This window comes from Hemibagrus wyckioides, linkage group LG05, assembly GCF_019097595.1.
Source record: "Hemibagrus wyckioides isolate EC202008001 linkage group LG05, SWU_Hwy_1.0, whole genome shotgun sequence".
Taxonomy (NCBI): Eukaryota; Metazoa; Chordata; class Actinopteri; order Siluriformes; family Bagridae; genus Hemibagrus; species Hemibagrus wyckioides.
Window position 1 is genome coordinate 25,904,122 of NC_080714.1, and position 17,637 is coordinate 25,921,758.

At 39.9% G+C, this 17,637-nt stretch overlaps 1 protein-coding gene across 2 annotated transcripts; it reads right to left on the bottom strand.

Annotated features, from left to right (window-relative positions):
* Window positions 1-5,435: 5,435 nt before the first annotated feature.
* LOC131352731 (uncharacterized) lies at window positions 5,436-17,158 on the bottom strand. Of its 2 annotated transcripts, XM_058389054.1 has the most exons (9): window positions 16,584-17,158; window positions 14,482-14,655; window positions 13,895-14,052; window positions 12,521-12,719; window positions 11,367-11,463; window positions 10,193-10,364; window positions 9,952-10,104; window positions 7,818-7,966; window positions 5,436-5,979 (listed from the first exon to the last, which is right to left on the bottom strand). In XM_058389054.1, the coding sequence occupies exons 1-9, from the start codon at window positions 16,820-16,822 to the stop codon at window positions 5,923-5,925; spliced, it is 1,398 nt and encodes a 465-aa protein (XP_058245037.1). In that variant the 5' UTR covers window positions 16,823-17,158; the 3' UTR covers window positions 5,436-5,922. The 2 variants fall into 2 exon arrangements, with proteins under 2 accessions (XP_058245037.1, XP_058245036.1); XM_058389053.1 differs by having other exon boundaries at window positions 5,436-7,966.
* Window positions 17,159-17,637: the final 479 nt, after the last annotated feature.

Consider the following 17,637-nt stretch of genomic DNA (forward strand, 5'->3'; position numbering starts at 1 on the left):
GGTGATGTGCGATTCGAAAGCGAATCGGTTCTTTTCCAGCGACTCGTTTAATAGTATCGGTTCATCAGTAGGCTTACGCTGAATCAAAAACAAACATATAAATAAATAAATAAATTCTGGGATGTTCTTGTTTATTTTTAAATGCAAAGGTAATGTATTAAATGTAAATGTAATGTATTTTCTAAATGCTTAGCACATTAAAATGATAAGTCAATGTATGGAAGCCTAATATGGTCAGCATGTCAGACACACACACACACACAAACACACAAATGAATCATTATATACAGTGTGATATAAAGTGAGTCAGAAAGCTGCTAATGAGTCACAACTGCAAACAACACAACATCTCTGAAATTGATTCAATGAATCAAATACATCAAACACGTGCGTGGTTCGATTCACATACACTGTTTTATTGGAAATAATTGAACATAAAGAAGAGAATATTGTATTAAACAATACACCAAAACAGCATTGTTTTCTGAAATTGCTCAGTATAGGAGCGTACAATTTGGGACTCACTGGATGAGTCTTCTTTATTGAATCGATCGCGTGAATCGATTCGCAAGCACTAACAGTGATTTGTGGAAATAGACTTTATTACTGTATGCTTAAGATATATACTGTGTACCTAACTTAAACGTTTTTATTTATTTATCATGCTCGTGCATGTATTGTGTAGTTCCACATGCTACATGGCTTATTATCTTGTGAAACGTAGTCCTAGATAATGATATATGTGAGATTAAATGCAAATAAATAAATAAATAAATAAATACAAAAACTTATTTTTATTTGTAAGTTGGCTCGGGTTACTGTAGAAGTGGACGATTTTCTGTAGGCTGTCACTGTTGATTCAGTGCTGGTGAATCAAACGAGTCAAAGCTCACACTGAATGATTCACTCACACTGTTTGTTAGAAGGAATCGAATCAGTGAATGGAGAGAATTCATGAGTATACACGTCTGAAATCTTCATACCAACGCATCTATATGATATATATACGAAAAGAATCTATACCATAAAACAGTTATAGGTCCACTATATTAATACTGTTTCTCACAGTAACTGCTTAGTACTCTAGAATGCAGTTTGGGACACAGCCTCTTAGTGACATATGAAACCAGAAGCTAAACCCTCCTCCAGCTCTCCTCTTGTCCTCTCCTTCTCCTCCTCCTCCTCCTCCCCAGCCTCTGATTTTCTTTCCCCATGTCTGTTTCTCATTTGGGGTTCCCCCCTCCCCCCCCCCCCCCCCCAACACACACACAACCCCAGTCAGTGGGTTTTGGTCTTGAAATCTGATGCGAAGAAAAACTCTAAGAGGATTTTAAAGAATCTGTGTGTGTGTGTGTGTTGAAAAAAAATCTTTTTTTGAAGACAGCACTTATTTTATGGCCTGATATGTCCTAATAGACAGGGCGATGGGTTACAATTCCCTGCACAGAGTATTTACTGGGAATAAAAGAAAAAAAAAATCTATATGGCCCGAGTGGATGGGAGGGAGAAGGATGGGAACAGAAGCCGACCGAGGTCGTGACCTCTATTTGATGTGACTCAGAGTTGAGCTCAAAGACCTTACCCCCCCCCCCCCCCACCATCACCACCACCACCACCCCACCCCCCAAAAAATAGAGGAGATTTGGGTTCTTGCTATATTGAATGTACTCTAAAATAAATGGGTGGATTGTACAGTGCAATAAATGACTAATAATCTTGAATGTAGTGAAACATATTATTATATCCTGTCATGAGATTACAAGTTAATGTCTAGAAAGGTTTAATAATTTTATATTCAACAATAATCACATATTCCATAGGTTTATTGTCATTTTAAGAGAAAATACTAGATTAATTCAGCCCTATTCACTTATTCACACGACACCTATTCAAAAGATGTCATTTTTTCCGCAGTGTATCGGAGATGCCTCTTAATTTTAAAAGAAAGAAAGTGACAGAGAATTAACAGACCAAGTGTATAAATGTGTAAAAAATAATTTTTTATTTTCATTTGTTTCCAAAAAAAGTCTGTAAAGATAAGGTTATATTTGCTATAAGACATTGACTATAATTGAATATATTTTTATAATTATAATAATAATAATAATAATTATTATTATTATTATTATTATTATTATTATTATTATTGATCAGTTTATTAGCTTGACATCTTTCTATTTCCTGGTACATGGTACTAGTTAACTCGGTTTGTGTAGCTGATAACTATTTTTTTATTCATATTGGAATATAAAAGCAGTCCTATTTATTTTATTTATTTTTTATACTCTCCCCTGTTTTGTCCCTTTTAATGAACATGCACATTTCTCTAAAATAATAAAATAAAATAAATTAATGCAGCTTGCCATACACTGTTTTTTTTTTATAGTAAACACATGAACGATTACAACAGTCCAGGTTTAATTTCAAGGTCAAGTACGCAGGAGGAAGCTTTCCAAAATGACAGCAGGAAAGTTAGGAAAATTAATCCTCCGAACATGTTCGCTGAGATTTCCCGAGTGAAGAGTAGCATGTCGTGTAAGATGAGGAATATGACTGGAAGTGAAAGTCTGGATGGAAATGGTGCAGATACATTATGCTGTAGACTAAGACAGAAACGACCACAACAACCTACAGACTGATTTAGATATGTTCGTTAAGTGTCTGGAAATTACCACAGACTAAACTATGGAGGTCATGTCCTTTCTCGTGCAGTGTTTTATTTAGACACTGGGTCACAAAAAGCCCTCAAAGATTCATCTCAAAGGTTGCAAGCTGACATGTGGCCCTGTTACATCCCATGGCTGCTGAATTCTGTGTTCTGATTGGTCAGAAAGTGTTCATTAGTTTTCTATAACAGCAGCATTGACAGTAGTTTTAATCAAAAAGACATAACATGGGTTTATGATAATGCACTCATGCCAATTTGTTAATGTTTCTGTAGCAACAACATTTACAGGGAATTAAATTATTTAATTCCGGGCGACAAACATAATCTAAGATGCACTATACTGCCAAAAGTTTTAAACACATTTCATGTGTTTATGGGAATTTTTGACCGTTCCTCTAGAAGTACATTTGTGAGGTCAGGCACTGATGTTGGATGAGAAGGTCTGGCTCACAGTCTCCACTCTAATTCATCCCAAAGGTGTTCCATCAGGTTGAGGTCTGGACTCTATGAAGTTCCTCCACACCAAACTCTCTCATCCATGTCTTTGTGGACTTGCTTTGTGCACTGGTGTACAGTCATGTTGGAACAGGAAGGGGTCATCCCCAAACTGTTCCCACAAAGCTGGGAGCATGAAATTGTCCAAAATGTCTTGGTATGAAGCTGAAGCATTAAGAGTTCCTTTCACTGGAACTAAGGGGCCGAGCCCAACCCCGGAATTCAGTAATTTGGAGGGGTGTCCCAAAACTTTTGGCAATATAGTGTAGTTTATTCAAACAATAAAAATGATTTAGCAATTAGTATTGTTAAATTATTTATTTAACAAGAGAGAGAGAGATGCTATCGTTTCCATCGGCTATAGCGGCAAGAACTAACTTGCCTCTTGGACATTCCACAATATTGACGATTTATTTATTTATTATTACATTTTATTTAATACATTAATAGTCCAGTGTTAGCAAGTTGCTGTGATATAAGAGGAAAAATAACATATTGCGATATGCTGTTACGGTCAAAAAAATTTGTATTTTAACTTCAGGGTAGTAAACGTGCAACACCGATTATTTTACTTTAACCTAGCAACCATTTAACTCAACGCAGTAGCTAATAGCTAGCTAATGTGCGCGTCCTCAGACTGTAAAGATTTTAAGACAGCTCAGCCCCTAGACAACAAAATAATTCGACAATTCTAAGCTTTCCGTTTAGAAGGTTTGATAAAGAAAGGGAAAAATAATATATACTACCAGATGTTAAAAATTCTAAACCGTATTAATAGTGAAAATCCTCAGAGAACTCAGAGAACGACTACGAGCCAGACTAACCAACCTCAGTGGTATTTCCTGTAATTGTTTATACTGAGTTTGATTCATACACTCCAATAAGTAGCTCACATTCCCAGCATGTAGTGCATCAACTTCACACTACACCATGGGAGTCGTATATGAGTGCAGGGCCTTGATATGCATGTGGAAGGTCATGAAGGTCAGAGTGAAGGGGGGGGGGTATGGAGAATGTATAGAGAGAGACAGAGAGAGAAGAGCGAGAGAGAGAGAGAGAGAGAGAGACTGAAGCTTCATCCTGAAACCCATGAACAAATATTTGTGATGTCTTTTGGACGAATTTATTGTTTGGTGTTGTATTTTTATTTCCTGTGAGACGTGAGGGGTCGTGTGATGTTCTGCTATTGCTCTGAAAAAGAAAGATCAAAAACTTCTTCTCATTTACTATTTTTAAAAAATCATGATAAAAATATATAAATCAGAACAATTTTGGTGCAAATGTTGGACTTAACTTGCATGCAATGCGGAGTTACGAGTATACAGTGGGGATTTGGCTCAGCGAGTCAGCCATGGTGTGAGCGTGAAAGATGAAGCTTAGGAAGCTGATCAGTTTCAGCAGAGTGTAAATAAAAGGGGGTTCAAGCGCCATAACGGGAAAGTAAAAGATTAAAGCACCACTGCATCGCTCTCAGTAGCTTAGACTAACAGTATTTAACTGAATGACATTGTTGCTGAAATTCTTTTGACACTATCTCTCAAATAGAGACTTCAATGAAAACCTGCTTTCAGTCAGTGTAGCTTTAAGCAGTAGCTGTAATTTTATATATATATATATATATATACCGATCAGCCGTAACAATACGACCAGTGAGAGGTGAAGTGAATAAGACTGATGATCTCATCATGGCACCTGTTAGTGGGTGGGATATATTAGGCAGCATGTCAACATTTTGTCCTCAAAGTTGATATTGAATATTGAATGAAATTGTGATGGCTAGACCACTGGATCAGAGCATCTCCAAAACTGCAGCAGTTGTGGGGTGTTCTCGGTCTGCAGTGGTCAGTATCCATCAAAAATGATCCAAGGAAGGAACAGAGGTGGACCAGTGACAGGGTCATGGGCGGTCAAGGGACAAACACAATATTGGGCTGGTGGTCATAATGTTATGCCTGGTTAGGGTATAAAGCCAAAAGCCATCAGCGTGTCTGTGAAAGCATTCACTGGGGTATAAGGCTGAGCGAAATTTCAGAAATCTCTACAGTATCTGTCCATTCTGACCCACAGACACATCTTCAGTGTGATGTTCGACTCTGTACTACAGTTTCATTGCCTTAGAACTCAGGCAATGAAAGAAATAAAAAGGCAATGAAAGCATTTCTCCAGAAGGTGGTAGCCTTGCTGAGGGAGTTTGATTACAAGGTTCAAAAGGGCTAAGTGGTTTCATCAAAACATCTAACCATGAATTTATTAACCACATTCACACCTGCCCTGATTATTAAAACCTTATTTATTAAAAGAATCCAGAAGAAATCCATTAAAATATGAAAGGAGGTGAGACAGACATCCAGATTTCAGACGTAATCAGTCTTTACACTCCCTCACTCACACTTGCGCATACACACACTGATACACACACTAGTGCGCGCGCACACACTCAGACACATTATCTGATACACACACACCCTTTCTCTCACACACTCTCGCTTGCTCACACACACACACTGTCTTATACATTCTCTCCCTCACACACACTCACTCTTGCTTGCTCACACACACACACTCTCTCTCTCTCTCACAGACACACTCACTTCCTCTCTCTCTCTCCCTCTCTCACACACACACTCTGTCTTATACATTCTCTCCCTCACACACACTCACTCTTTCTCACAAACTCTCATATACACACACACACACACACACACACACACCCAGACATGCACTCTTTCTCTCTCACACACACACACTCTCCTTGGGACTTAGTCTTTTGGCTCCAGAGCACATAAGGATTTCCTGCTCCTCAGGCTGTACCTTGGCTGTGGATGAGAAATAAATCCATATTAACAAACAAATGCATTTTCAACAAAACAAAAACAAACACTTAAGTATGATAACATCTTTCCGAGTCGTGCTCCATCTCTGTGATCTGTGTGAATAGGTAGGGCTGGATTGAAAGGAATGGAATTCAAAAGGGCCGTCTGGTGAATTCCTGAAATTCCTGGGAATTAGGAAGGAATGTTCAGAGCGTGCCAGCAGACTGAGGTGAATGCTTGTTACAAAAAAGAACAAATGTTTTGATTGCATCCGTTTATCAAGGATCGAGATCATTCAGGATTATATCCTTTTTTTGTTTTGTTTTTTTATTGAAGCACTCTGGATTTCATCGAGCCCGATTGCTCTGAAGCGCAAGATTTCTAACAGACGATGCTGTTTACTCTCCCAGTCCACAGATCCACTTTTGGGTCTTTCTCTATCCACCATGGGCATGTTTACACTGGCCAGATTTCCTGATAAGCATTTTTTCTGCTGAGGTCATGATATCATGCATTCAGACCGACTGTGGTCATCATGTGGCTTGAACAGACAGATGTATTTACATGGATTGTATTCTGTATCCCAGACCTCAAGATGTGCTTTCCAGATTTAAAGCAGCTTGAAAAGCAACTTTAAAAAGATATGTATATATAAATATATAAATGCCTCTACGTTGATGTGGATAATCTGTATAATATCCTGATCTTCAAAAAGCAGGTGTCACGGTCAATGACACTTGTTTATACAGCGATCAGGCATAACATTATGACCACCTGCCTAATATTGTGTTGGTCCCCCTTTTGCTGCCCTGACCCGTCATGCACTGTGTGTTCTGACACCTTTCTATCAGAACCAGCATTAACTTCTTAAGCAGTTTGAGCAACAGTAGCTCGTCTGTTGGATCGGATCACACGGGCCAGCCTTCGCTCCCCACGTGCATCAATGAGCCTTGGCCGTCCATGACCCTGTCGCCGGTCCATCACTGTTCCTTCCTTGGATCACTTGTGACAGATACTGACCACTGCAGACCGGGAACACCCCACAAGAGCTGCAGTTTTGGAGATGCTCTGATCCAGTGGTCTAGCCATCATAATTTGGCTCTTCGTCAAACTCGCTCTAGTCCTTAAGCTTGCCCATTTTTCCTGCTTCTAACACATTAACTTTGAGGACAAAATCTTCACTTGCTGCCTGATATATCCCACCCACTAACAGGTGCCATGATGAGGAGATCATCAGTCTTATTCACGGCACCTCTCAGTGGTCATAATGTTATGCCTGATCTGTGTACATACTGTTTGGGGAACACCTCCCATTTACGGGGAAATCCGACATCCTTCCTTACACACAAATCAGTAAATAAACCACGTTTAATGATGCACTAATATTGTTAAACAAGCGATTTCTAGAAATATCTCTAGAGTATCTGAGGCCTCCTGGTGGCCAAGCGTCAGGATCCCCCACTCTCATTGCCGCAGCCCAGGGTTCGATTCCCGGGCAAGGCGCTAAACCCAGCCATTGAAGAGTTAACCCTCAGTGCCAGTCCCAAGCCCGGGTTAAATGTGAAGGTTGTGTCAGGAAGGGCAAACAATCCGCTGGGGCAACCCCGAACAAGGAGCAGCCGAAAAAACATCATCATCTCTAGAGTTGTCTGAAAAGTCTCCATACTATGAGAAAAATGAAGATTATTTTAAAGCAAAATGTCATTTCTCTTACTGCCATTATGTTTTCTTAAGTGCATTTCCATATGCATGTTTTTCTGAGCCTCGGATCGGAGCGAAGAAAATACAAGGCAAACTAAAGAGCTTGCTTTTAAACAAACCGCCCGAGTCAGCAGTGTTACCTGGTTATGGCCGTCCTCCACTAGCACGCTGTAGACGACCGCCGCCGAGTTACGCACACGCGAGCCTGAGGAACGACGCTGATGTCTTTTCAGGATCTCTGAGGAGCTCGGAGCCTCCGTCCGTGGAACAAAGCTCTCATGGTGTTGACCTAAGAAGCAGAAAGACAAGCTCTCAGATAAACACAGCTAATAGCAGCTCGTGAGAATGTATACAGCAGGACTGGCAGCTCTGAAGAGGAACCATACACAGTGCTACAGCTAGGGGGCAGAAGTAAAGGGTTCCAGAGGGCTGATATTTTCACTCGGAGTTGAATTAAATATAATTCTCTGATGTTAGAACATTGCCAGCTAAAAATAATCAAGATAATACAAGAGAACAGGACACGAGGTCTGTAGGTGTGTGTTGTAGTGAGGTGTGGGGTCGGGCTTCAGTGTAGAGAGCAGGCAGGGAGAAGGGTCAGGTAACGTGAAGATTTCCACAAGTCTGATTACTGAAGGCTTCATTACATGTGATTTTGTTTGTGCTTTCAGTAACGAGAGAGACAGTGAGGATCAACACACACACAGACTGCCACAACACACACAGAGCACAACACACACCGCACACACAGAGCACAACACACAAAACACACTCTCGCACGCACGCACAGAACACACACACAAAGCACACACGACACAGTTCACACACACACAGAGCACATGCACAGAACACACACACACGACACAGTTCACATGCACACACAAAACACACAACACACATGCAGAGCACACACAACACACACACACTCAGTCTGAACTTCCACAGAAAACTCACCTGCCTCCTTCCCCGAGTCTTCCTTCTCTCTCTCTCTCACACACACACACACACACACTCTCCTTCAGCCTACTCTAGATTACTACATCTGATTAATATGAATCCATTTTGTTTGAGTTTCCAAATCCAGTTTGTTCAAGTCGTTCAAACACAGATAAGCGTCAGCGTTCATGACTGTCGAGTGTTTCAACTCTTTACTCATGTCACGTCTCTTCCGAAACAGCGCACACGGCAAACGGAAAAGCCGTGATTACCGATAACCAGACATTTTGTTCAAACAACACTCCACTGTGGTTCCTTTGTGTGCTTTCTACACTGATTGCATGACGTCTGCTTAGTACACTTAGATCTAATGAGTCTAATAAAGAAATAAAAAAATAAAATAAAATAAATAAATAAATAAATCAACGATTGAGGACCATCGTCAACATTTACTGGCTTTACTCTATCTCATGTGCTCTCTCATACACTGCTGAAGATGAACCCTTCTTACCAGTACAGTGTCGTTCCATTCAGCCGACTGACTTCTGCGACTCCATTTTTTGGCTTCTGGGATAAACAGTAATTTGGAGTTGTTCCACAAGGTTTAGGAGTGTGTTTATGGGAATTTTTGACCATTCCTCTTTAGAAGCGCATTTGTGAGGTCAGGCACGGATGTTGGACGAGAAGGTGTGGCTCGCAGTCTCCGCTCTAATTCATCCCAAAGGTGTTCTTATCAGGTTGAGGTCAGGACTCTGAAGTTCCTCCACACCAAACTCGACTTCACTCTGGTATACAGTCATGTTGGAACAGGAAGGGGTCATCCCCAAACTGTTCCCACAAAGCTGGGAGCATGAAATTGTCCAAAATGTCTTGGTATGAAGCTGAAGCATTAAGAGTTCCTTTCACTGGAACTAAGGGGCCGAGACCAACCCCTGAATTAAATAATCTGGAGGGGTGTCCCAAAACTTTTGGCAATATAGTGTATTTGAGTGAATGTACAGTCTGGGCTGGAAAGAAATCAGCCTTACTTCTCATTCACATTTCTGGCATTTGGCAGACGCCCTTATCGAGAGAAACTTACATTTTATCTTATATGAGCAATTGAGGGTTAAGGGCCTTTGCTCAGGGGCCCAACAGTGGCAGCTTAGTGGAACTCATAACGTACTGATAGGAGTCCAGCACCTTCACCACTGATTGACCACATCCCCATACCAATGTGCGAAAATTAAAAAAAAAAATAATCCACATATTTCATTAATTTAGCAAACGGATGTTAAAACCTGAGCCTTGTTTTTATGTATTTTCTTTTAGACATTAATAAATTATACACATTCTTACTCCTGCGAAGGGAAGAAAATGACGGTAAGGTGGCCTCTATGGCGCCAGAAGGATGTAGAATGACCAAATTGCTCTCCTCTTCTTGACCCCACTTTTCGCTCCATGGCTTCTGTCTGGATTTGGTCCAGTCATTTAAAGAGCCTGAAAGGCGTTCTGGGGAGAAAAACAAACACACACCTCAGATGCACATACAAGCGGCTCTTGTTTACAGCTAAACCTAAGGAGGAGGAGAATCACTTACCTGCTTTCTTCAAGGTCTTCTGAAGGTTCGAGTTCGTCTCTTTCAGCTCCCTCAGGATCTCCAGACTTTCCCTGTTCACGTTGCGGAACCGGGAGGCGAAGTAGAGCAGAATGACGCAGGCGATGGTCACCATGGCTTTCCTCAGAAGCCCGACCAAATAGGCGATCCGTTCCTGTACGACAGCGGCAATGTACATCAGGAGCGTCAAGATTTATTATTAAATAAATAAATAAATCACACCTCGAATAATTCTTTTTGAACCAGTTCTGCATCATTACGTATTCATATCATGACCCTCAAGTTTTACCCTTTACACCAAAGCACTGTAGAATTTCCCCATTCTCACTGCTCTGTTAAACACCTCATCTTTTCCATAATAACGGCTCATTCACAGGGAACTTCCACATTCAGATAATCCAACACTAATAGATAAAACTGCTTCTAAAAAAAGGTCTAAAAATAAAAACAAATAAATAGTGGTATAGTGGAAGTAGAAGAGGATAAAGTAGTGTGTGTGTTATATTTTCAATTCAATTCATTTGTATAGCAATTTTAACAATGGACAGTGTCTCAAAGCAGCTTTACAGAAGTATAGAAACAGAAAAAAAATTGATAAAGATACTGTTTTATCCCTAATGAGCAAGTCGGAGGCGACGGTGGTGAGGGAAAAACTCCCTGTGATGATATAAGGAAGAAACCCTGAGAGGAACCAGGCTCAGAAGGGAACCTCATCCTCATTCGGGTCACACTGGACAATATACACTGTAACTGTAACTAAATATAATAAAGTAGCTGTGGAAAAATGGTCAGACGAGTTTCTGTGTTTATTTGTGCAACGACTTTACAAGCTGCAATTTGTGTCATAAAAACAGAGAGAGAGAGGGAGAGGGAGAAGAAAAGAAAGGGAAAAAAAAAGAGTAGGTGAGGAGATGACTATCATCGCTCCGACACAAGTGACAACACGTTTTGTTTTGGAGACTTTCCGTCAACCTGCTGTGGTATAAAAGGAATAAAACGCTTCAGGGCAACAACGTCAGAGTAACTCCATTCAGTGTTGATTATTTTCTTGTCCCATCTTGTTGTATTCCTAATATACTATATTTTTTGTGCATTCTCTCTCTCTCTCTCTCTCAGTAGAATAACTGATTATTGCCAAATAAGGTAAAAAACCCACCATCTGCTGATATCCGGGTTCATCGCTTTCCATCACCATCCTACAAATCAAGCGCTCCAGGTACACGTTCAGAGCCACCAGCCCGAAAAGACAAAACCTTCAAGACGAGATAAAAACATTTTCATTAAAAGTTACCTCTAAGGTTAATTATATTCCAATTACAAGTCTTGGGAGCTTTATTAATTGTCAGTTTGCCAACATTTATCATTATTCATTTATTTAAGAACGACAAGTCATTTTTAAGTATTTAGAGTTAATAAAGTGGTATAGATAGATAGATAGATAGATAGATAGATAGATAGATAGATAGATAGATAGATAGATAGATAGATAGATAGATAGATAGATAGATAGATAGATAGATAGATAGATAGATAGATAGACTTGGTTATCCACAAGACAAGTTAGATCCTGTTACAACTTATGTTAAGGCAGCGATAAGCATCACTGACACTGAAGACTCCTTTCATAAATGCCTCCTTACAGAAAACTTCACTATAATCAATGACACCATCCTTCTTTTATAGCCTTCAATTATGTAAACGGTTTCCGCATACGGTGTGAATGAGCTGTTACTATAGAAACGATGGCACATTACAACAAGCCCATTAACATAACATACACCCGTAATTTGCCTGATAGCCGGAACTGCTCTCAGAGCCACTGGTATAAATTTTCCAACATAAAGCATCCGCCACTTACACACTAAATGCCTTTATGTTCTAACATTCTAACATCAGCAGGGTCCAATAACGTGTCACGATTACACGCAAGACAGCAAATATGGGCAAGTCTAACCCTCTAACCCTCAACACTCCAGAGGTATCTTATCAAATGATCAAGGCGCTCTGGATGAGCTTAATCAAGAAGCCCTTCAGAGATCCTACTCTGTGAATATAAAAGCACTCCCTTCTGAGGGTCAGCTTCACCTTGCTGCTCTGTGGGATGTGACTGCATTAAAGTCTGCTATTACTGACACACTGAAAAACGTTTATCTGCTTAATCGTAATGAAAGAGCAGGACGACATGGTCCCCTTTCAGACCGGCGTGAAAAACTTGCAAATTAAGCTTCTAGTCAGAAGAACGGCTTCCTTCTAAAACTACAAATTGCAATGTTAAGGTCCGTATGGAAAACCTGACTGGTGTTCACTCACCTCGCTCCTGAGGTGCAGCGTGTGCAGGTGAGCAGGAAGGATGCGCAAAACCCCAGCCCGTTGTACATCAGAGAGCTGAGGGTGTGCGACTCGGACATGACGAAGCTCTGAAGGAAAGCGATGCGGTTAAAGATCTCGGCGAACGCCACCTGCTGCTCCTGGACAGAATGCCTCATCTCAGCAAACACATCCCTCAGACCTGCAACAGAAAGGTTAAGTAAGGAATAAAACACAACAGAAGGTGTGCAGTATATGATGTGAGGCAAAAGTTACCTTTAAAGTTAATTATATTCCAATTACAAGTCTTCGGAGCTTTATTATTTGTCAGTTTGTCAACATTTATCATTATTCATTTATTTAAGAACGACAAGTCATTTTTAACCATTTAGAGTTATTATAGATAGATAGATAGATAGATAGATAGATAGATAGATAGATAGATAGATAGATAGATAGATAGATATTCTTGATTATCCACAAGACAACTTGTGTTAAAACAGCAATAAACAGTCAATAAAGCAGCTATAAGCATCACTGACACTGGAGACTCTTTTCATGAACGCCTCCTTACAGAATACTTCACTATAATCAAGGACACCCTTATAAATAGCCTTCGTTTATGTAAACGGTTTCCTCATACATCCCCGTGAATGAGCTGCTACTATACAAAACAATGACATATTACAACAAGCCTGTTAATACAACATACACCCGTCATTTGCCCGACAGCCGGAACTGCTCCCGCTGGTATAAATATAGATAATAAACCATATTAAAGGACAAAATGTGACAGAAGAGAACTATGAAGTGTGTTAACATACATCATTTTTATACACCGACGAAAGTTTTACAGCTATAAACAGCTGATGTTTACAAGTGGTCCGAAAATACTGAACGTTATTAAATGAGTCATAAGGAAATGAGGCAGAAAATTTAAGGTCATGAATTGTGTAAGGTCATGAAAAGTGTATTCGATTCCTCAGAAAAAATATGCACGAAAATAGACGTGAAAAATATTTTTCAATTGCATTACATTAAGGATGCGCAAGGAGTTATATATAGCGCAAGCAAGTTTTTTATATAGCGCAAGCAAATTTTTTATATAGCGCAAGCAAGTTTTTTATATAGCGCAAGCAAGTTTTTTTCCAATAATGGAAGTTCATTCACAAAAGGACTGCTTTCTAAAAAAAATTTTTTTAATTAAAAAATAAAAATAAATTAATTAATTAACATAAATAAATAGAAATATATATATATACACACACAATCACAAAAAAATAAATAAATAAACATTCGGGGTTGTATTGTGCACCATAATTATTTTCGTGTGTGTGTGAGAGCAAATCTCTTTCTGGTTTAAAGTCATGCCGTTACCCTTTGTGGAGTGCTGCAGCGTGGTCTTCAGCTCTTCTCCGTTGCGCAGGATGGTTTCCTGAGATTTAAGAGCCGCACTTTGGGCCTCTACCAGATTCTCAGCCATCTTCTGGGTGGACGCAAGCTGCTCGGCTACACCGGCCGAGCTCTCGGTCAGCCTGAGACGTCCAGAGAATAAATTTTACATGAATAACATGCAGAAAACTTACTACAAAATCGATGTCAAATATCATTATTAAAACAATATCAGACTGGCATACTTTACAAAAAGTAAACAGTCAGCTCTAGAATTATTGGCTTAAAAAATGAAGAAACAAAATAATTTGATATAAATATTTAAATGTATTTTTTTTTATTTTCTTAGATGACATTTTTAAGGGTAGAGCTCTCATATTTATTAAATTTCATCACCTTCCTGTACCAAGGGTGGCAATTATTCGGTCAACATATGCAGGACTACTCCCCCAGTCAGGTGTTACAAAAGCTTACACGAGATTGTCCGCCTCTGCACTACATTCATTTCTGAGGTATTCCTAAGACTGTAATTAATATAAAAGGGTCTGCAGGACTGCAGATGGTCAGAGCACCTGTGGATGGTGTTTTCTGCCCGAAGCTGCCACTGCTCGCTCTGGAGGTAGTGGCAAATGCTATGGGCGTGGGTGAAGAACTCTGTGTAGGTGTTAAACGCCACGGGGTCCATGTCACGTGTACACGTCTTAACGTCACTGCCCTCGGGACATTCCGGAAAACTGCGTCCAGACCTGTAATGAACCCAGTTGGTGGTTTAATGAACAGTACACCAGGCTGAAGAAGATTTATGGAGGGTAATTATAACAGGCAACGGAGAACAAGTTGGGAATTAGCCACATAGTGTATACACTATACAGTAAGAATAGCGTATCGAAAACCTTTTTTTCCCTCCTTAAACAATTCCAATATATAGCATTTAAACAAAGTCGCACAACATGTGATGCTTCCCAATTTACAAGGTATGGATTTGATTACTCAAACTGCACAATTTAACAATAAATAAATAAACACAACAAATCGATCCTGAATACGTCTGCAGCCTGTAAAATACGTTCCCACACACTTCCTCAGCACATGAACATAATCCAACTATTCGAACATTAGGCTCCTTGTTCAACATTATTTGTCAGAGCCGTATAGAGCTTTTTATTCCTGAACTTTCCACCAACAAAAACACATCAACTTTATTTATAGGCTGAAGTGGTTTTAAGTTATTGATGTTCTGGATTAAACCCATTCAATTCACATGACAGGTTAAAAAGTATAAAAACACTATCATTAATATATACAGACTCTAATAATGCTGGGTTGTGATATTAATCACTGTAATATAATTTAAAATAAACACAGACACACTGGATTTGCTTTACAGAGCCCGGGAGGTCCCTAGATCCCTCGTTGAGAACCGCTGCTAATATACAATTCATTCAGGCTTATAGAGAGTCATATTTAGCTCACAGCTACTAAAATAATCAAATTATTGCTGTTTAGAGCAAATGCCTATTTTTTAAAAACGACTACAATAATTCAGGAATATTTCGTACTATTGAGAACTCTACATGAGACACGCTGATGGTTTTATTGAGCACTTTTCGCATCCTTCCGAATGAAGGATTCGTCCTTTCCCATTGGCGAGACTCTTGAAACGGTTTTGGATACAACCTTAATTCAATTCAATTTTATTTGTACCGCGCCTTAATCAATATACATTGTCTCAAAGCAGCTTCACAGAACATAAGAAGCACAGTACAAAAGTCATAGATTAATATTAGACAAAATCATCCCTAGTGAGCGGGCCTGAGGCGACTGTGGCGAGGAAAAACTCCCTTAGATGGTAAGAGGAAGAAACCTTTAGAAGAACCAGACTCCAAAGGGAACCTCATGTTCATTTAGGTGACACCGGAGAGCGTGATTATAAAGTATTCTAAACACAGGAGAGTTTGATTATGAACAATGTCCTTTCCACAGTCATGTACAGTCGGTGATACAGTGTATATTGAACGTTATTGCGTATATTGATTAGGAGGTTGTTGTCGTCCTTAAAAATCCACATAGGGTTTGGGGTCTTCGCTTTGAATACCCAAATTAATGACATCTGTTGCTGGTTGTTAGAAATTATGCAGGAAAATGTATAGAGAAAGAGCTTGCAGCTTTAGAACCACATATAATGAATTCAACATCTCCTAGTTTCACCTTCCATCAGGTTCAGGAGCACTTTGCTTGTATAGCTTATGATGACGTTTTCCGATCCATCCTGTTTTTCTGAATTTTGTTCTACTACGTCATTTAACTTTTACCATACCTACAATAGTATCATGTGGTTACACTCAGGACTTTTCTCCAGATATAAAGATGATGGCACTCCCATGTTTAAAATGAATGCAAACTTGTGCTTATTTGCTGTTGAAGGTGTCTGTGGACTGCAAAGCTTTACAGACTAGTCATGGGTTTCCTTCCTTCCCAGAACATGGACAAGGCTGGATTCTTGGGTTGGAGCTCAATGGCTTGGACACTCAACTTAAGCTTGCAATGCATCAGACTGACCAAATGTAATAAGAGACAACATCCAAGTCAAAGCAGTGAATCCAGCTTCATGTGAGCAGCAACAGACCTATACAAAACACTGTGTGTGTGTGTGTGTGTTAGTGTTAATTCTGACCTTCTCAAGTGACAGTGAGTGAAGGCCACTGCCATCATGCTCTGCGTGTCCTCGGAGAAATCCCGACAGTTTGCGTGGACTCTCTGCAACGCCCGGGACCAGCACGCGCCATACCGCGTGTCGCCCGCAAACTCCCGCAGCTTCTGTAACTCCACGCGCCCTTTCTCTGCTAGAGCTTTGTCGGCAACTGCGGCGCAAAGGAGATTAAACGCGACGTAAAGTATCGGAATCGTGCACATCGTCGTTACTTACACCCTAGTATATAATATGTATGGAAAAATAATCGCTAAATAATAATAATAAATAAATTTAAAGAAACGAACTCGGCCTCAGCGCGTGCACAAGGCCAACAATTAGCCACTTCGGGTCGACGAACAGAATTTTTTTTAAATAGTATACAAATGACTCAAACACAACTAAAAGTTACTTTAGAACAATGTCATGTTAAAAGCAACCCCAAAAGTGTGGGGGGGGAGAACAATAAACTAAAACGAGGACCCTGCTTCTTTACAAACGTAATACAAAATCGTCAAATTGCCCTCGCCTGAGTTTTCTGAGGAAAACACGCCGCCATTTTGAAGGCCCTTACAGTAACCGACCTGACCAGTTCTTCAAGTGATTATCACTAAAAGCACACGCTTTAAATGCATATATGTTTCTTAAAACACTTTGGAGGGTTAAAAGAATATAGCCTGTGTCTGAAAGGGTGCCTATTTTCCATATTTTCTATAAATGAGTGTGATAATTTTGTATGCCGTACCCAGCCTTAACTCTTTTCAGGGGAAGTAGCTAAAACATGATCAAAATGTCGCCGGATCACGTCACCGGTTTGTTTGCACGAAATATCTTCACACAAGATATGCTAAATGAAGAATGGATCTTCTCTGAAGACACTTGGATTAGTGTGGAATTGAACAGAATTAACCTGTTGTGTGACGTGGGGGCATCAGCCATCAGGGGAAGTTGAGAAGGCCATGCAGAAAACAATAATGAAATGGAGCTTAAATGATCCTGTGGCCTGATGATTTGTCCCATAAGCATTGTGGTGTTCAGA